Here is a 21,618-nt window from a genome sequence, read left to right as displayed (position 1 = left end):
TCAGAACTTGGGAGGCATAATTTCTATGATGTCGTTTGGAGGCCTTCGAAGTCATTGTGCACATTGACAAGCGCTAGCCATACAGAAGTACCATACAGGAGAAAAAAATCTCCGGTGACTAGCATGAATTCACTGGTAGGAGCCCTCAAAAGCCTTCTTCCCATCCCCCGGTTCCAAAATATTCTCATATTAAACTAATAGCAAATGTAACTTTTTTTGTTTCCAGTATGGAAAAACGTTATATGACAACTATAAGGCGGCTGTCCACAAAGTTGGCCTTGCTTCACATTGGTCCGCTCTCAGCAGTTCATCAGTACCAGGCACAGCAGGTAAGCATTATATATAGTTTATTATAAAATGATTGCTAGTTATTCTCGCTCTTTTTACCTTCGTGAAATGTCTTTCATTTGGTGATGACAATTTGGACTATGATGCTGGACGGTCTAATGTCAAATAAATACATAGGGCCATCATCTTAGGTTAGCTTTAGGGTTATTCTTCTGCATTCATAATGGCTAATAACAGAAGTCAGCCTAGCGTCACATCAGTCCAGTCCTTGGGGGAATCACATAGAAACAGATAAAGAAGTTATGGGTATCTTTATCCGAACGTGTACAGGGTGAATAAACAGGAACCCTAGAGTGCAGGTCAAATGAATACTGCTCTTTAACTCTATAGTTGCCCTCCCTGCCATATTATGCCTCAAGCAATTATAGGGAAGATGTACTGACAAAGGTGACCACATACTAGATACATGACCCTAACTATGACCTCAAAAAGTCATCCGCGTTATCCTTAGTCAATGCTCTTCACCAAAACTGTTTAAGTAGACATCAGGAAAATGGGCATAAGAACTGGTGGTCATAATCTGGCAGTGATTCGAATCTGGTAGTGGTCAAAGACAGCTTGAAATTTACAGATTGGTTTGCTGGAGCATTTTCAGGAATAACACTTAGATTTATGCAAGTTTAGGGTTTAGCCCAAGTGAGCACTCATCTTCCGCAAACTATGTTTCCAATGGTATGCCTGGGCGTGGATGTCGTCCTTAAGTATGGCTACTCGTAGTGGTATATTATTGAAAGTGATACCTGTAAATTTAGAGGTCAAGGTGTTGCAGAACGGGATCTACATATAGGTTAAAGAGGAAGGCTGGAACTGGACATCCCTAATGTGTAGCTCTGAACATTTCCATAGGTGGACTATAACTCCCGTTGACCCACAGCCCAAACTGTTAGGGTGGATTCACACGAACGTGTATTGCGTCCGTGCAGGCCGCGTGGTTTTCACGCGCCACGCACAGACCAATACAAGTCTATGGGGCAGTACAGACAGTCCGTGCTTTTTGCGCAGCGTTTGTCCACTGCACAAAAAGCGCGACATGGTCAATATCCCCGCGTATTTCGTGCATCACGCACCCATTGAAGTCAATGGGTGCGTGAAAACCACGCTGGTCGCACGGAAGCACTTCCGTACGAACTGCCTGTTTCGCGCACCAGCTGTCAAAAGGATGAATGTAAACAGAAAAGCACCACGTGCTTTTCTGTTTACAAACATCCAAATGGCGTGTCATAATGATGGCGGCTGCGCGAAAAGCATGCAGCCGCGCATCATATGATGCTGCCTCACGGAGCAGGCAAGTGGCTTTTGCCCAGGCAAAACGCAGCGTGTTTTGCGTGCGCAAAACGCCACGCACGTCTGAATCAGCCCTTATAGTAATGGCCTATAAATAGTTTCTTTTTGACACATATAGAATTTATTTACATTAAAAAATGAGTAAATTTGGGAATACACTGCAGTACTAATCCTCAATTACAGTCTGTATTATATTCCAGAGCTGCATTCACACTCTTACAGGTTTCAGAGCTGAAATCTCCCTGCGTTCCTTGCTAGTTCTGCACAGAGTTCTCTCAGGCAATTTGCATTCAAGTGTAGTGATACATCAATGTACAGTTATCTGATGTAGGAAATAAATAACTGGACAAATGCATTATGGGAGCTCAGCTAAACAATTAGAAGAGACAAGCTTCCGAAGACCACCAGCAAAATTATGAAAGAAGCTTTGCAGTATAAGGTTGTATTCACACATGCAGCTTTTGATTCAGTTTTCATTCCAGTTTTTAAAACAGGTTTTCAGCCAAACATTGGAGTGGATAGACAAGAGAGTAAATTTACCAGTTTTATCTTTATATGTTTCCTGTCTCTTATATCCACTCCTGGCTTTGGCTAAGAAACGGAATCAAAAACCGAACGTGTGATTACCGCCTAATACAGACTGTAACTTAGGCTGGTGTGCGTTTCGCGCGCCCCAAAAACACGGCGTTTTGCGCGCGCAAAAGGTCCATAACAGCTCCGTGTGTCAGCAGCGTATGATGCGCGGCTGCGTGATTTTCGCGCACCCGCCATCATTATGACACTCTGTTTGTATGTTTGTAAACAGAAAAACACGTGGTGCTTTTCTGTTTTCATTCATAGTTTTTACTGCTGTTGCACGAATCACGCGCGTCACGCGGAAGTGCTTCCTTGTGCTGCGCGTGATTTTCACGCACCCATTGACTTCAATGAGTGTGTGATGCGCGAAAAACGCACAAATATAAGACATGTCGTGAGTTTCATGTCGTTAAAATCACTGACAGTCTAAACGGACCCATAGACTAACATAGGTCCGTGCGACACACGTGAAAACCACGCTCGTAACACGGACGTATTACACGTTCGTCTGAATAAGCCCTTAGGATCATTGCAAGATAAAGAATGCAATGTATTTACAACATCTACTTTTATGTCGATTATATTTATATATAAACTGTACAATTGTGCTCCAAGGAGGACATACCATTTAAAGAGGCTATGTCACCAGATTTTGCAACCCCTATCTGCTATTGCAGCAGATCGGCGCTGCAATGGAGACAAGAGTAACGTTTTTATTTTTAAAAAACGAGCATTTTTGGCCAAGTTATGACCATTTTTGTATTTATGCAAATGAGGCTTGCAAAAGTCCAAGTGGGCGTGTTTAAAGTAAAAGTCCAAGTGGGCGTGTATTATGTGCGTACATCGGGGCGTTTTTACTACTTTTACTAGCTGGGCGTTCTGACGAGAAGTATCATCCACTTCTCTTCAGAACACCCAGCTTCTGGCAGTGCAGACACACAGCGTGTTCTCGAGAGATCACGCTGTGACGTCACTCACAGGTCCTGCATCGTGTCAGACGAGCGAGGACACATCGGCACCAGAGGCTACAGTTGATTCTGCAGCAGCATCGGCGTTTGCAGGTAAGTCGATGTAGCTACTTACCTGCAAACGCTGATGCTGCTGCAGAATCAACTGTAGCCTCTGGTACCGATGTGGCCGACACGATGCAGGACCTGGGGCAGGAAGTGAGTGACGTCACAGCGTGATCTCTCGAGAACACGGCTGTGTCTGCACTGCCAGAAGCTGGGCGTTCTGAAGAGAAGTGGATGATACTTCTCGTCAGAATGCCCAGCTAGTAAAAGTAGTAAAAACGCCCCGATGTACGCACATAATACACGCCCACTTGGACTTTTACTTTAAACACGCCCACTTGGACTTTTGCAAGCCTCATTTGCATAAATACAAAAATGGTCATAACTTGGCCAAAAATGTTTGTTTTTTAAAAATAAAAACGTTACTGTAATCTACATTGCAGCGCCGATCTGCTGCAATAGCAGATAGGGGTTGCAAAATCTGGTGACAGAGCCTCTTTAAACACCATTAATTTGGAAATATATTTGTTTATTATTATTATTTTTTTTATTCAGTATTATTTCGTTAGTTCATTCACTCTCTTTTTTGTTATTTTAGGCAAAGCTCAAGGAAATGGACAAGTACCTCAAAATGTAAATGTCAGCTCAAGCTTCTCAGATGCCTGGAAACGTGGAGAAGCAGCTAAGGTATATATATATATTTATATAATCCCCCAAAAAATAATCCAAAAAAAATTAAGAGGCAGCACTCCAATATACATATATATATATCATTCATAATATGTTAATATATTTTTTTAGTATTGCCATTGTTATGGGTATAGGCTCCATTCACATCTGCGTCAAGACTTTCTAACGGATCCATCATTAACACATCAAGACTGAGTTATAGCGGACTTTTAATTCATAACGGAATTTACTAATGTGATCCATCAGGTTTGCAATTTTTTACACTGGGTAGAAGAGTGTAGCAGACTGCTGTTCTTTCTACCAAAAGTATCAGAAATCTGTTGGAACAGAGGCTTTCTGGAGGTAATTGATGGTGTGTGCCATCAGAAAAATCCCATTAAAATCAACATTCACATTAATTTAAACATTAACAGTAAAGTAGAGAAAGATATCAGTGTGAATAAACATACAGATGTGTCCATTGTTATATTTGCTTGGTTAAGGACTCCAATTTCTCATGAAACAAATTCAATACAATATCGCGACATGCTAGCAAAACCCTTGACACACCGCAATTCACATCACAACCACTGGCCACACTTAGCATAGACATCTCGTGACAGAGTATCACAAACTCATGTTTTGTTTTTTTCCAAAGCTAGTCATCTCGCGCCACACATATATGAAATCAGCACTACCCAGCTGGCACCTATCATGTGTGTTTAACATATAACGCGCAGTGTCTTGCAAAAGCCAATCAGGACTTCAGAAGTTATTCAGTGGGTGCTAGAGCGAAAAGTGGAGTAGTTGTCCATAGCAACCAATCAGATTCCACTTTTCAATAATTCTTTGGAAAGCAACAACCTGAATGGTTAGGCCTCATGCACACGGCGGTGCCCGTAATCACTTTCCACGATTACGGGCACAGTCGGCCGCTGGCAGCCGTGGACATCCTCCCGCATTTTCGGCCCATGCTCTTTTGTGGAGGCTTTCTACGGCCCGGAAACCTTCCTGCAAAGATACGTGGTCCGTGGTCAATAGGAATTAATGGGTCCATAATTGCGGACTAAATCTACGGTCATGTTCATGGGGCTTTACTATGGGCAACAACTCCACTTTTTTCATTTGCATCAGTTTTGATCAATCTCCCCCATTGCATTACTTATTTCTACTTATAATGCATTGAGAAAATTATGTTCTGTTCTTTTCTCATTTGACTTATACATGAATCTCCAAGTTGTTCTTTTTTTTTCACACTAAAGGTTCAGTGATGACAAATAAGCTGCATTACTAAATGATGAATTACAAGACAATGACCTGTACACGATGCTATAGAAACATTGCTGTGAAATTAACAGTATTCTCTGCTATTAACTGTCCTTTAGAAATTCAGCCTCTAGTGATCTTTCTCATATCAAGAAGACAGATTCCCGGAATTACATTTATTACTGAGTAAACTATATTATATCTATTTAAAGTAATGGTAGTGAGGTGGTCCTTGAACAAAGAGCTCCATCTATTACCAAAATAAAGGGACCCATGCCATGTGTGCTACAATCTCATTTATTTAAATGGAATGCAAAATAGCCATCCTCCTGGAGATAGAAAATTGTCTCTCTGGTGCCCCCTGTAGGTGGATTACTATTAAATTAAAAGGGTTGTCCATTTTGGACAGTCTCTACTTGTTAGAAGGGTCTATTAACAATATGCTGATCACAAACTGTCCCTCAGCGATCAGCTGTAATCTGTGGTGAAAACTAACAGTGTTTCCCTGCAGCGCCACCACAGGATAAATTAATTATTACACAGTGTATATTCAAATCAATGGGTGTTTGTGCAATATAGTGTAGTTCCTTCAGAGAAAGAGGCATTCTAACTTTAATGCCAGACCCAAGGAGTCTTGAAACGTGACTTGATGCATGAAAGCGAGCTTTGCCCCTTCATTCTCATGATTAGTCTCCATTCATGGACCCCTGTCATTGACTTTTGATATATCTAATGACACTAAAGAAAAAAAAAAGAAAAAAAAAGAAATATATATATATATATATATATATACACATATATCAAACATGTCAACAAAATGCCCTGTATGAACCTGGCCTTACCAAGTTGTCCTCACTCTCTATAGCTGTCAAGAGCTTCCAACTTATGCGTTTGAGATTATTACTGAAGACAGTATTATTAATGGTGGATTTGGTAGACTGCCTGAGGCAGGCCATGCAAGTGTAGACCTATTGATACTCTCAGTCATATCACCTTTCTGGCAAATGGTAAGACCGCAGAACAAAGATTGGACAATGGTGAAAGGTAGAAGCCGTGGTCTAAATGTTATTGCCCGCATTTCAGAAATAGGATAGGCAAATGAAAAGATATCACTGCGCTCCCACGGTGCACACTTTTGTAGTAGAACCCGTATGCAAGAACTAAATAATGAATATTTTTGGATCTCATGGATTGTTCTTTTGCATTTTATTCTTGTAGGACACACAGTTAAATGAGATTTCCAAGCCTGAAGCTATTAAACAACCAACACCGACATTAGCGAAAAAGCCTCCAGCTGCACCTATAAGATCCTCTTCCAGTGCAGTGCCAGCACCACCATTACCACATAAAGCCAAACCAGGTGGAAACATGCCATTGCCACCACCCCCACCTCAGTTTGAACCTCCAGAAGCTTCAGAACTGGATGATGATTTCCTTCCCCCTCCTCCTGCTGACTTCTTTGATTTTCCACCTGACTTTTTACCTCCACCACCTAATGCTACGTCTGGTTATCCTCCACCTCCTCCGCTACAAATAGCAGTTGCAACCACGGGTGCCCCTGTAGCACCACCTCCTCCTCCGCCACCACCGCCACCTACTGCTTCAGCTCCACCACAGCTTCCAGTGAAAAAGCAGCCACCTAATCCTCCAAGAAGGAATGACAATAGAGGTTTAATGTCAAAGGAACAAAGCACAGATGCAAATGGGAGTGCTGGTGGTCAACCAGATTTTATGTCAGATTTGATGAAAGCTTTAAAGAAGAAGAGAGAAAACACAAACTAAATGGACGCCATACTTGTGTAAGAAGGAGATGAAGAATGATCATTGTAAAAATAGTGTACACTGTTATATAGGACCACATGTATAATATAGGAAAACTAGGGCTTCAACAATCAAGAAACACAAATTTTCTTGCCACCCTCTGTTTTCAGCACAATTCACTGTCAGGGTTTATTTACAGGTGTGCGGAACTGGCCCCAATGGAGCCATAACAGTGATATCTAGCAACTCTGTCAACGAAAACTATTTCTATATTCTAACATGACGTCATCAGAAACATTTTTTTTGCGTGTGTGTATAAAGATGCTGGGTTAAAAAGGAAAAAAAATACTTTTTATCTGACAATGGTGCACTTTTTTCTTGGAAACTAGGGTCTTGTATGGTCATCACGATGTATGGTCCAGCCACAAATTTATTCCCAATAGTGGTAGCACGGTTCTTTGTATCACGGAGTACTATGTAAAGTACTTAACAAAACCATGCACAGATAGCATAGGTTCAAAGGGGTTGTCTGGTTTAGAAAACTTATTTTTAAATACCTTATTAGGGAATTCTGAGTTAATAGAGGGGATCCCTCATTCAGAATCCTCATCTATTAGCCATAGCAGAATGTCGCTACGGAGAGGGGTTTTCTCTCTGAAGGGCTCAGAAGGTCCATGCATTACACGGACAGCCCATTGAGTTCAATGGTAACTGTGGGATGCCTAATCTTCCCTGTGGTGGGACTGCAGGGGAATTGTACACTTGCAATGTTTCCCCCACAGATTACAGATTACTACTGGGTGTCCAGAAGGAACAAATAGAAATGATCCAAAGTAGAAAAACCCTTTAAGGGGGTTGTCTCATTAATACAACCCCTGTCCATATGTCCTATTAGGACATATGGACATCATAGAAGTGAGTCTCCTGGTCAGGACTCCCCTTTATGAGCCCAAGCGGAAAGTTGCTAAGGAAGAACAGCTCTAATTATGGGGGACTCAGCCTGTCCATGTGTTACATGGTTGGCCAGTGAAAATGTATGGTCAAACAAAACTCTCTCCAGTGATAACAGCTGAACATAGGGGTTCCAGGAGCCACACCGGCCACGATCACCGGATGACCGCCATAACTGTTTTTAGAGTAGGGATTGTCACGACGAGACAACCCTTTAAGTCTCATCCACATCTTTGAGGTACTTTAATATTTTGGTACTTAGCTGTTGGTAAATGCCACCCATACCCCTAACTAGAAGTACAATTTGGGGGATGGTTGAGCATAGCCAAGTATTGTCCTGGTGAGAATGTTGCCATAAAATGTACATGGGAATTTATGGCATCTATAAAGGCGTTAGAATAGTTTTTTTCTATGGAGTATATATATTGCTTTATTGACTACGACTGATGTGGCTATGGCAACAGTTAACATACCTGCAAGGAAACGTATGCCAGAGGAAATGTGGAGGTACAAAGGAGATCTGTATATGCTAATTCTCACATTTATTACTGGATATAAGCTGGAGCATGCTATCTTTCTGAATTTTGATGTTTTTCTCTACAAGGTCTGTGTGTAAAGAACTGTGAAGATTTGTTATGTGGTTCTTTTTATATTTTATGATTTATGAAGAATTGTTTTTATTACATTGGTGCTCAAATCGTCATTGCTAATTCAGTCTGAGGTATTCCGTCTAGTTCTAGAGAAGTGTCTATCTGGTAGGGAGTCTAGAAGATCCTGAGATTAAGCTACACACTATTCAAGGAACTGAAGCACATCTCCATTCAAGTGCACAGATAATGCTTCGTTCACATCTGCGCTAGGGCTCCGTTCCGACGTTCCGTCTGAGCTTTCCGTCGGAACGGAGCCCTGACAGACACAAACGGAAACCATAGGTTTTCATTTCCATCACCATTGAATGGTGATGGATCTGGTGCCAATGGTTCCCGTTTGTCTCCGTTGTGCAAGGGTTCCGTTGTTTTGACGGAATCAATAGAGTAATTGTTGTCTCATGCTGCAGCCAGAGATGTCAAAATGATTAAGCTTTTCAAAATATATTTATACAGTAAAATTCATTTTATCCAGCATAGAAAAGCATAGGAAATATACTTGTAAGGGAAAGAAATTCTTAATTAAAACATCCAAAAATAAAATGCAAAACATGCCACATCACTTTTTTAAATCACAATTAGTTCATAATTAGTTCTCTCTGCTCAGTCCTCTGGTTCTAGCCTTCTGAAATGTAAAACTCTTTTAATTTACCCTTGCCAAAAATATAGAAATGACTGAATATAAAAATCAGCAGAAGAAAAAAGAGGAAGGGACATTAAATGGTCACCAACTTTTCCGCAACCGTGGCATAAATCAATAGTACAAGTGACTATAAGAAACTTTGAAATGTATCTTACTAGAGATAAATGTCTCTTTCGCCACTAATGAGACTCCTTCCCCCCTTCCCCATAACTGATCAATTACTCATTTACGGCTAAATCTGTCTACTCAAGACAAGACGGACTATCGGATCACTAAGGGATCAGGTTACAGCTGCCCATAACAGTCTAAAGAGAGGGGAGGGGGGAAGGAAGCAGTAGTAGAGTGAGAAAGAGGCAGAAAGACACACAGAGACACTGCAACAGCTTCTAGTGTCATAGCTCACTCCAGTGCTGGATTCATAGCTACACTGCTCATTACTGCTGTATAATGTCCTCCATGCTGCTGCTACTGATGATGTGCTACAAAGAGACAGGAGAGCAGGATGTTCTGTTCACTATGTTGTGCAATGTATGGCAGACATGACAGCAGTTAGGTTCCAGCCACTAGGTTAGAGACAACTGAGAATTATAGATAGAGCCTGCAGAGGGGAAAGCTGGTGAAAAATTACACATACAAGTCATATAATTGTCAGAAATAGTATTATTCCTCATGAACACATATATAACAGCCTATTCTAAAAAGTCATCTGAAATGTAAGGTACACCTGAAATGTAGAAAATACACAAAAATTACTAAACAATTCCTCCCTTCATCTTCTCCTCCTCACTTAATCTATCTCCTATTGCAATAAAAACTGTGAAAAATATATAAAGAATTCTTCTATATGTGTCCCAGGAGATCTGCCACCCCCCCCCCCCCCCCAGATATGTTATGTGAATAAGGCCTCAAGCACACAGATGTATTTTGGCTCAATTTTATGATAGGTCACCCGTAGAGGTAAATGTGGCCCTTAGGGTATGTGCACACGATAACGACAATTACGGCTGAAATTACGGAGCTGTTTTCAGGAGAAAACAGCTCCTGCATTTCAGACGTAATTGCTCGTACTCGCGTTTTGCGAGGCGTCAATTACGGCCGTAATTTGGAGCTGTTCTTCATTGAAGTCAATGAAAAACGGCTCAAATTACGTCCCAAGAAGTGTCCTGCACTTCTTTGACGACGCTGTTATTTTACGCGCCGTCTTTTGACAGCGACGCGTAAAATGACAGGTCGTCGGCACAGTACGTCGGCAAACCCATTGAAATGAATGGGCAGATGTTTGCCGACGTATTTGAGTCGTGTTTTCAGGCGTAATTCGAGGCGTAAAACACCTCGTTTACGCCTGAAAATAGGTTGTGTGAACCCAGCCTTACTGTTACTTCATATGACTCCATACAGCGGCATAAGGAGATTATTTGCTGATCGATGTTGTAACAATATCACCACCATGTGGCACCCAACAGAGCATGGCACAGCAGGAACACAAAGTCCCTGCAGCTGGGGTGCCACCCTACAGGCTCCGTGTGCATGAGGCCTTAGGCCAGTTTAACACAAACATAATACGTTCACATTTTAGCTTAATACGGATGCAGAAATGCAACTGTGTGAAGATGGTAAAAAGAGGTTGTCTCATCAAGACAATCCCTGTCCATCTGTCCTATTAAGATACAGTATATGAACATCATAAAGGGGGTTTCCTATACAGCTGAACAAAACTTCCTTGGCGATTTCGGCTGATTGCTGGGGTACCAGGTCTGACCCGCAGTGATCAACTGCCCCTTTAAGCTGTATCTGGCTGACCAAGAAACTAGATGGGCATGGTGAAAAAGTGAACATAATTGCTATGCTAATGACTTAATAGGAAACACTTAAAATTCTACAAACTCTCATAATTTTGCCGAAAATTAACTGTCAAATGTAAAATAATCGTTCTCTGTGAATATAACCCTGGGTGAGAGCAATCTGTCCGGAAGAGATGCTGGCAAGCAATGCAGTTTGCTGTGTTAACGCTACAGGCAGGAGGGTCTGGCGTTACCTACAATGACCACCTGCTCCAAATTAACACAGACCTGTTCAGGCAGCTGCGCTTGGCACGTAATTGATGAGAGTAATTATAGATGGGTTCAATTTGCTAAGAAAAAGATCTTCTGGAACGGATGAGAGAAACCATATATACATTGTACACAGTGCTACTACTTCAGACATCTTCTTCTACAGAAATAAGCAACAGGTCCAGATTGCAGAATGCATATGCTCACAGGCAAAATTAATTATATGTATTACATATGTTTGATCATTTCAATATTACGATTTAAAAATTGCACAATTTTTATTCCCATGAAGTGCAGCTTTGGTGCAGTTGCGCGTGCGTTTTTTCTTACATTTTTCTTTATATATATATATATAACACAATCCAGAAAAATATTTTTTTGCAAGTATGTATTGTTACGAATAGTGGTGAACAACCACTAAAACATCAGAGTATGTTCCATAAACATAAGGTGGGACAATTATAAAAATGGCTGGTTTAACAGGGACAGATCTACGAGCCCGGTCTACGAGCGCTGGTAAAAGCATGTCAATTGGCGCTCGTTTAATCTTTCAAATGGAGCAATGATCAGAATGTATGGGGACGAACGATCTTTTATACGATCGATCACCCACATGCGTTTTGCATCATGTTGTTTACACAGGGAGACCTGGTGCCGACAAACTACCATTTTTTGGGCCACATAAAAGACAGGTCAGGCGACAAACAAGGGTCAGGATTCATGTTTTCCAATGAGCTAGTTTCTCCAGCTTGTGTAGATTATCCACCTTTGCTGTCCATTGCGCTATTGTAGGAGCGGTGGAAGATTCCCAGGATGATTGACAGCAAAAGTCTAGCCACAGAGTGTACCGGCCTTAGCAATCTAAGGTTACGACAGCTCAACGTAGAGGGGGAAAGGTGAAAAAGCTCAAGGGAAAGCTCACTTTTACAGATTATTTTGAGATTTATTAAAGAGTTTGACCAAGTAGTAATGTTACGAAGATTTGAAGAATAAGTAATAGGCGGGGGAAGTCCATCTGGTCATGGGCATGGTTTTTGGGACATTTTTGAGAACTTATCTGATTGGTGTTGAGAAATAGAAGGGAGGTCTATGGTCGATAGAAATTCCCTACTCAGTTCCAGCTTGTGACTTGTGATATCAGGTTAGTCCGATTTAGTTAAGTTATAGAGGTCAGAGAAGAAGTTCCAAAATTTGTCTGCTATCAAGGGAGTAGTTAGTTGAGAGTGTCTACCATTGGAATGTAAGGCTATGTTCACACGGGGTATTTTGCCGAGTTTTTTTACGCGGAAACCGCGTCGCAAAACTCGGCAAAAACGGCCCGAGAACGCCTCCCATTGATTTCAATGGGAGGCGTCGGCGTCTTTTTCCCGCGAGCAGTAAAACTGCCTCGCGGGAAAAAGAAGCGACATGCCCTATCTTCGGACGCTTCCGCCTCTGACCTCCCATTGACTTCAATGGGAGGCAGAGAAAGCGTATTTCTCGCTGTTTTATGCCCACGGCGCTCAATGGCCGCGGGCGAAAAACGGCGCGATAATTGCCGCGAAAATCGGCGTGCAGGGAGAGGAATATCTGCCTCAAAGTTCCAAACGGAATTTTGAGGCAGATATTCCTCCCCCAAAATACTCCGTGTGAACATAGCCTTAAAGGGGATGTAGTACTTTGCTTTTCTATGTTTAATATGAAATAAAAAAAATTGTGGGCTTGTTTCCATGGGCATAAAAGATTTTGGCTGAGTGTAGGTTAAGTTCTTAACCTCTAAATGGAGGGTAGTGTGATATCCGAGAACGGTGTCAGATATGGTTCTTCTGGAGACGCGTTCATGCTTGGATATTTGAGCTAGTAAGGTAGAGAGTTTTTAGTTATGTTCTTTTTCCACATGGGTAGCCAAGGCTATGAAATCCCCTCTCATATTGTGAGTTTCCCAGGTATGAATGCTTGCGTCATTAAGGTAATTTATTGCAAAGAATTCCACTCATTTGGACTTCAGATTTGTGAGGTTTTCATGAGATTTGAGTAATTTCATTTCGTTTCCAATTTAGGGGTTTTGGTGAAAGATTGCGTATTAGGTATGGTGTATTCCTATGTGGAGTGATCTGAGAAAACGTGGGAATAAATAAAGGGTTGCCTACAATTAAAGAGGATATTATGTGGAACACAAATGCGGTAGATTCTCTGGTATGATCTATGAGGTGCAGAGAAATGTGTGTAGTCTCTTTTGTCCAAATTGAAGTATTTATTAGAATCGACTAAATGTTCTTCGTTTCGGGTCCGTTTAAGTTTAGCTAAAGATCTGTAGGAAAGTGAAGTAACAGCTGTCGTGGTGTCTAGCCCGTTAGTGACCGCCAATACGCCTTTAAACGGCGGCCACTAACGGGCTTTATTCTGATGCATATGCCTTTTTACGGCACTGCATCAGGATAAGTAAACAGAGCAGGGAGCCGTCAAATCTCCCTGCTCTCAGCTGCCAGATCTCACATGTTTAACCCCTCAGATGCGGTGCGCAATAGCGAGCACCGCATCTGAGTGGTTTTGGAGAGAGGGAGGGAGCTCCCTCTCTCTCCCAACAACACCGGGCGATACGATCGCCGAGTGTCTGTGTTTTCTATGGCAGCAGGGGGCCTAATAAAGGCCCCCAGGTCTGCCTGTCATGAATGCCTGCTAGATCATGCCTCTGGCATGACCTAGCAGATGCCTGCCCGTTTTAAACGGACAGGCAGTAATACACTGCAATACAGAAGTATTGCAGTGTATTATAATAGCGATCGCAGAATCCCATATTATAGTCCCCTAGTGGGACTAGTAAAAAAGTTAAAAAAAAGTTTAATAAAGTTAATTTGAAAAAAAATTTGAAATAAAATGAAAAACCCACCTTTTCCCCTTACAAAATGCTTCACTATTAAAAAAAACAAAATAAATGAAAAAAGTTAGGCATATTTGGTATCGCCGCGTCCGTAACGACCCGCACGGTGAACGCCGTAAAAAATGTAATAAAAAACTATGGAAAAATTGTTTTCTGTGAATCCTGACTTAAATTTTTTTTTATAAAAAGTGATCAAAAAGTCGCATCTACTCCAAAATGGTACCAATAAAAACGACAAGTCTTCCCGCAAAAAAAAGCCCTCATACAACTGCATCGGCGGAACAATAAAAACGTTACGGCTCTTCAAACATGGAGACACAAAAACAAATAATTTTGAAAAAAAGCGTTTTTACTGTGTAAAAGTAGTAAAACATACAAAAACGATACAAATTTGGTATCGTTGCAATCGTAAGAACCCGCTGAATAAAGTTATTGTGTTATTTATATCACACGGTAAACGGCGTAGATTTAAGACGGGAAAAAGCGTGGCAAAATTTCAGGTTTTTTTCTATTCCCCCCCCCAAAAAAAGTTAATAAAAGTTAATCAACAAATAATGTCCCCCAAAATGGTGCTATTAAAAAATACAACTTGTCCTGCAAATAACAAGACCTTATACAGCTATGTCGACGCAAAAAATGAAAAAGTTATAGCTCTTGGAATGCGACGATGGAAAAACGTAAAAAATGGCTTGGTCATTAAGGTCTAAAATAGGCTGGTCATTAAGGGGCTAGGGATGGGTCCAGCACCGCACTGAAATCCCTTCCTAGAATAGAGCCGCCTTCTGCAAATATATGGAGTTCTTCTAATGCATTTATTCGCCAGGTTATGTGATTAGCGTTGGGAGTGTAGATGTTACCTATGGTGATTGGGTGCCTAAGTTGCTTTTCAGGAAGAATAGTTTAGCATCATTATCTTTTTTAACGTCTAGTGTAGTGACGGAGGTATATTTAATGATGCCAATACAAACATCTTTAGAGACTTTGTTGGTTCAGAGTGGAATTACTGAGAGAAGTGAGATCTGTTCAGATTAGATATTTTGAAGTGTGTCTCTTGAAGAAGACATATATGTGCTCTCTCCTTTTTCGTGTATGCTAAAACCTATCCTCTCATACCTGGGGCATTTGAAAACGGTTATTCCCACCTTAAAGAGGCTCTGTCACCAGATTCTCAAACCCCTATCTCCTATTGCATGTGATCGGCGCTGCAATGTAGAGAACAGTAATGTTTTGTTTTGTTTTTAAAACGTTCATTTTTGGCCAAGTTATGAGCTATTTTATATTTATGCAAATGAGCTTTGAAATGGACAACTGGGCGTTTTTTTTTCGTTATGTCCAACTGGGCGTGTATTGTGTTTTTAACTGGGCGTGTTTATGTGTATGATGCTGACCAATCCGTGACCAGTCAGCATCATACACTCCTCAACATGTGCACGCTCCTCTCCTGAAATATTCTGTGCTGCTGTGAACTCTGCTCTTACCATTACGTAGCTCTCAGTCTGTTACCTCTCCTCCACTCCTGTCCTCAATAACACCTTCACATGATTGGCAAGTCACCACCCTGCACAAGATCCTACTGCACGGCTGATAGCCGTCAGCTGTATAGCTAACAGCACGGTTGTATTGAAAGCGCGCTCTGCTGTGTCTCACTTAGCAGCTGGGTGTGTTCCCCTCATCTAGCTGCTACGTTCTATCCTGACCGCCGGTGAATTCTCCGTGCGGTCTTCGCAGTGCTGCTACCCCGTTTACCTACGGGAGCAGAACGCGGCTCCTGAAATACTCTGTGCTGCCTTAAACTCTGTGGACAGGTCAGCCTGACACAATACACGCCCAGTTGGACATAACGGAAAAAAACGCCCAGTTGTCTATTTCAAAGTTCATTTGCATAAATATAAAATAGCTCATAACTTGGCCAAAAATGAACGTTTTAAAAAAAAAAAAAACTTTGCTGTTATCTACATTGCAGCGCCGATCACATGCAATAGGAGATAGGGGTTTGAGAATCTGGTGACAGAGCCTCTTTAAAGAGTGATGGCATATCCCTAGAATATGTCATCACTTCATGAGCAGTGGCGATCCGACCTCTGGGACCCCCACGAATCCGAATAATAAAAGGGCCGCAGGGCTAATTTAGCGCTGCACCCCCTACTAAGTTTTTTCCTGCACAGCCATCCGGATGTGCAGAAAACTGGAGCGGGGCGCCGCTGTGTAGGGAAATACAGTGAAGGAGCACAGTGCTGCGGCCCCTTTATTCTCAAGATCGTGGGGGTCCCAGAGGTCTATCTACCGTGTGCTTGAGTCTTTTCGTTCCAGTTCACTGGATTGGAATACCCCATTATAACCATATGCTGTGCATTCACTTATTTTTTAATACCCCTATAGACCGGGCAGCTTAACAGCAGCATTTGTATATATTGTGCATTGACAAAGACATGGAGCGATGAGCTATATACATGATTTTATTGATAATTCTTAAATACAAGGTTTAAGGCTGTATCAGGAGGAGCAGCTGACTTTCAAGTCTTTGGCCCATTCTGGAGTTTTTTGGGAGTATCCTGCCAGCTCAGCCATCTTCTGCGTTTGAAAAGGTCGCTGTAATACTTTCTGCAGGAGGTGAACCTGTGGAAGAGTGAGTAATATTATCAAACTTTTCTTATTTTCCAAAGCAAGTCCCAGAATACCCCTTTAACCCAACTCAAATAGCTGTAAGGTTCAGTGTCCAGCCTTGTTCACAGAGGCCCGTTTTGATGCAAACATAGGATTGAATCCAGAAAAAAACAGAGAAGTATAAGTTTGTCTTCCCCTGATCCTTTCTCATTTCCGTCATGAACAATGTTGCCTTGGACGTCTTTTATGGATCCAAATTCCCATTGATGTCCCCACACTTAGCGGCCACTATTCAAGCCAAGTAAGATGTAGATATTATAATATTTGGTGATTTGGATCCACACAAGGTCCTCATCACAACACTGCACCTGTCAGTAATCAGATGGGGACATATTGTCATCAGAATCTCTCAGTAGTGCAGCCTCAGGAGTTGAACCTATAACTTTGAGCCCTTATATTCCAGTATAGAAGTAACATTACATTTTTCACATTTTAATAAACACTAAAGGCCCCTTTTAAAATCTTTATTTTGGAAGGTCCTTTAGTTTAGACATAAAACAATCTTCAAATAGGCCACTACACATTGTATATACTTATATAGTGTATCCCTATATCCTGATGTTTATATGCTCAGTCACATGTATGATACAAACATTTATATTTTTACTGCTTCATTTTTTTTTTACAATTTCTGATTCACACACATACACAACTTTGATAACCCAATAATAGCTGTAGATACTGATAGACAGACAGACAGTGATGGATGGATGGATAGATAGATAGATAGATAGATAGATAGATAGATAGATAGACAGACAGACAGACAGACAGACAGACAGACAGACAGACAGACAGACAGACAGACAGACAGATAGATATGAGATAGATAGATAGATAGATAGATAGATAGATAGATAGATAGATAGATAGATAGATAGATAGATAGATAGATAGATAGATAGATAGATGATAGATAGATAGATAGATGATAGATAGATGATAGATAGATGATAGATAGATAGATAGATAGATAGATAGATAGATAGATAGATAGATAGATAGATAGATAGATAGATAGATAGATAGATAGATAGATAGATAGATAGATAGATAGATAGATAGATAGATAGATATGAGATAGTGAGATAGATAGATAGATAGATAGATAGATAGATAGATAGATAGATAGATAGATAGATAGATAGATAGATAGATAGATAGATAGATAGATAGATAGATAGATAGATAGATAGATGGATGGATGTTGTGTGGAGGTGAATTAAAGGTAACAATACAAACTAACCTCTGAAAAGTCATTCATCTCTGCCTTACGAACTGCAGATTCTGCCATCCAGTTCCGCAATATATATCTAGGGTTAGTAGCTGTGAACAAAAAGTTGCTCATTGTTAAATACAGTAAAAAAAAATCTTATCTTTAAATGGATTGTTCCAACCGGGTGACCCATGTTCATATAACTTAGTTGGGCATATGAATGTCATAGTGGTGGGGGGGGGGCTCTTTGGCCGCCTGCAAATTCATCTGGCAATAACAACAGTTTCAGCAACCAGATCTGAGGTGTTTAGATGGTCACTGGTTTGAATCAGTACAACAACAATGGGAAGGCACAGTCAACAAGAAACTATGGTCCCAATGCTTCCGTCACAGATCTTACTTTTCATCCGTTGTCTTCTTTTAGATTCCGAGTCATCTGGATTACTAAGTAAAAAGAGAAAATTAGATATAAAATATTGATTGGATTTATCTGAAGAATACAATATACTGTATATTACAGACTAAGGCGTCTCTGCAGACAACATATAAAGCCAGAAATTATTTCATAGTCCGAAAGGTACTTGCAAAAAGGAATCACTCCTTCCTGAAGGCGCTCCTTTCGGACTGTTTCTTACAACGGACCACGCTGACCCTTTAGCTACCGTTGCCCACTCCGAAGGCCAGCAGACTGCCAATCTATGGTCTCCACATGCTAGAAGTTCGAGTTGTGCCGATCAGCTTGCACAACCGTAGAAGGTGCCTGTATTATCAAACACCCCCTCCTCTCCTTTTTGTATGAGCCATTTGTTTTTGAACCTACGTTATCACCTTAGAGGAGCGCCCTGTATCCTTTTTTTTCCTATAACTTTCCCTATAAATTATTTCATGTGTGGCCTACCTAATAGGCGGTATCTAAGGCGACATTCTGGATCTACAGAATCCTTAGCTCCGGCAATGGGCGGACATGAGATTTCTTGTAATAGGGACTGATACAGATTAAGTGCCACTACACAGCCTGTTCTATTACAGTAGCAGCTTCCACTACCTCATCATTCATACTAATGTATATTTTCTATGGTTGTACAAAACAAAAAAATAAACACATCTTCCAAGAACACTGGTGTTATCTTACCGGATCTCTACATGAGCATAGCTCAGTGGATGGTGTTCATTGCTTCTGATCACTGTAGCTACTGCTAGAGCTGACCTAAGCATCTGGAAGTACTCGGAGATGTTGGGTTCCAGCTCCGTCACACACCATTTACTTAATAACAATGCAGATGTCGGTATTTAATGCACATGCTTCATGTTAAAAGTCATTTAAACACCATCAATTTGTGATGGGCAATCAAGACATGAAGTCCCTGTATACATGTTCATTCCTCCCGTTTTGTGAAAGACCAAAGGAAGCAGAAGTATTCCAGCATTTATAGGGTGTTATCTGTACACGTCACTATGTGCATGTTTAGGCAATGACCAATAAGAGTTCAAGATCCGGAGCTTTATGAGTTCAGGCATTGCTCAGCGTTGGCTCCTCTTGCGTCTTGTAAGTTTTGATGCCATGAATACTAGTTGACCAGCTGAAACTTAAAGTGAATCTCTACTTTTTTAAATCATGTCATTTTTAGGTCCAAAATTATTTTGTGATTCTTAAGGTTCACGCTTTATTTTTCTGATACAGAGCTCCAAATTACATGCATGATTATATTGTCACCACTAGGGGGAGCTTACTGCATACTGTATTATTATTGAGTTCAATGTATAAACAGTATGCAGTAAGCTCCCCCTGGTGGCGGCTGCAGAATTGTATAGTTTAACTGGAGACTTAGACCTTGGAGTTCCAACCATCAAAATAAAACTTCATTTTTTTGAATTTTATTTAAAATATTTAATTAATATATCTAATATATAGAATTGTCAGATGTTTTATGATTGTTCCTTAACCCTTGGAGAAACGTCCAGCTTGAGTTTTTTCATTTTCGTTTTTTCCTCCCCGCCTTCCAAAAGTCAGAACTGCTTACTTATTTCGTTGACATAGCCATATAAGTGCTTGTTTTTTGCGGGACAAGTTGTAGTTATTGGCACCATTTATTGTACTGCATAATGTACCAGGAAGCTGAAGAAAAATTATTTGTGGGGTGAAATGGGAAAAAAACAGCGATTACCCAATTTTTTGGGGGGTTTTGTTTTTACGGCATCCATCAGGCGGTAAAAACTACATGTGCACCTTATTCTACAGGTTGATACGATTACGGCGATACCAAATTTATATGTTTTGTTTTATGTTTTACCACTTTTAGAAAAAAAAACTATTTGCAAAAAAAGACATTTGTTTCTCAATGTTCTGAGAGCCATAACTTTTTTATTTTTCCGTCAATTTAGCGATTTGAGGGCTTAGTTTATGCGGAGCGAGCTGTAGTTTTCACTAATATATGCGACTTTTTGATCACTTTTTTTGTTAGGGCTAAGGTGATAAAAAAAACAGCAATTTGTGCATTTTATATATATATTTTTATGGCGTTCACAGAGCGGGTTAAATAATGCTATATGGTGATAGTTCAGACATTTACGGATGTGGCGATACCAGTTATGATAACTTTTATTTTTTTGTGAGCGCGCTTCATACTTCCCCATGACGACAGCTCAGTAATAGTACATCGGATGTCGTCGAGGGGTTAACCCCTTAAGGACGCAGCCTTGTTTTGGCCTTAAGGCTCAGAGCCCATTTTTTAAATCTGACATATTTCACTTTATGTGGTAATAACGTCGGAATGCTTAAACCTATCCAAGCGATTCTGAAATTGTTTTCTCGTGACACATTGGGCTTCATGTTCGTGGTAAAATTTGGTCGATATATTCAGTGTATATTTGTGAAAAATTGCAAAATGTAGAGAACATTTTGAAAAAATAGAATTTTTCTGAATTTAAAGGCATCTGCTTGTAAAACAGACGGTTATACCACCCACAATAGTTACTAGTTCACATTTCCCATATGTCTACTTTAGATTGGCATCGTTTTTTGAACATTATTTTATTTTTCTTGGACGTTGCAAGGCTTAGAACATAAACAGCAATTTCTCATATTTTTAAGAAAATTTCAAAAGCCTTTTTTTTAAGGTACCTCTTGAGTTCTGAAGTGGCTTTGTGGGGCCTATGTATTAGAAACCCACATAAAACACCCCATTTTAAAAACTAGACCCCTCAAAATATTCAAAACATCATTTAGAAAGTTTTTTAACCCTTTAGGCATTTCACAGGAATTAAAGCAAAGTGGAGGTGAAATTTGCAAATTTCATTTTTCTTTTTTCATTTTTCTTTTATTCCATTTATTCCATTTTTTTCTATAACACAGAAGGTTTTACCAGAGAAATACTACTAAATACGTATTGTCCAGATTCTGCAGTTTTTAGAAATGTCCCACATGTGTCTCTAGTGTGCTTGCGGACTAAAACATAAGTCCCAGAAGCAAAGAAACACCTAGTGCATTTTGGGGCCTCTGTTTTATTATATATTTTAGGCAGCATGCCAGGTTTGAAGAGGTGTTGAGGTGCCAAAACAGTAGGAATTCCCCAAAAGGGACCCCATTTTGGAAACTACACCTCAAGGAATTCATGTATAGTTGTTGTTACCATTTTGACCACACAGTTTTTTCACAGCACGTATTTGAAT

General features: G+C 40.5%; 2 protein-coding genes across 2 annotated transcripts in view; one reads left to right on the top strand and one right to left on the bottom strand.

Moving 5' to 3' along the window:
* APBB1IP (amyloid beta precursor protein binding family B member 1 interacting protein) overlaps positions 1-7,280 on the top strand; it is a 54,547-nt gene extending 47,267 nt beyond the window's left edge. The window contains exons 11-13 of the mRNA XM_075828719.1: positions 227-329; positions 3,820-3,908; positions 6,375-7,280. Coding sequence (XP_075684834.1) covers positions 227-329; positions 3,820-3,908; positions 6,375-6,938 — 756 coding nt within the window. The 3' untranslated portion in view covers positions 6,939-7,280. The remainder of the gene's footprint in view (positions 1-226; positions 330-3,819; positions 3,909-6,374) is intronic.
* A 9,227-nt stretch (positions 7,281-16,507) lies between these two features.
* Positions 16,508-21,618, bottom strand: part of LOC142652087 (protein nucleotidyltransferase YdiU-like) — a 35,301-nt gene continuing 30,190 nt past the window's right edge. The window contains exons 18-20 of the mRNA XM_075827526.1: positions 18,350-18,393; positions 17,980-18,059; positions 16,508-16,685 (exon numbers count right to left, since the gene is read on the bottom strand). Coding sequence (XP_075683641.1) covers positions 16,563-16,685; positions 17,980-18,059; positions 18,350-18,393 — 247 coding nt within the window. The 3' untranslated portion in view covers positions 16,508-16,562. The remainder of the gene's footprint in view (positions 16,686-17,979; positions 18,060-18,349; positions 18,394-21,618) is intronic.

This window comes from Rhinoderma darwinii, chromosome 5 (genome assembly GCF_050947455.1).
Source record: "Rhinoderma darwinii isolate aRhiDar2 chromosome 5, aRhiDar2.hap1, whole genome shotgun sequence".
In the NCBI taxonomy this organism is placed as follows: domain Eukaryota; kingdom Metazoa; phylum Chordata; class Amphibia; order Anura; family Rhinodermatidae; genus Rhinoderma; species Rhinoderma darwinii.
This window is presented reverse-complemented; position numbering and strand designations above follow the sequence as displayed.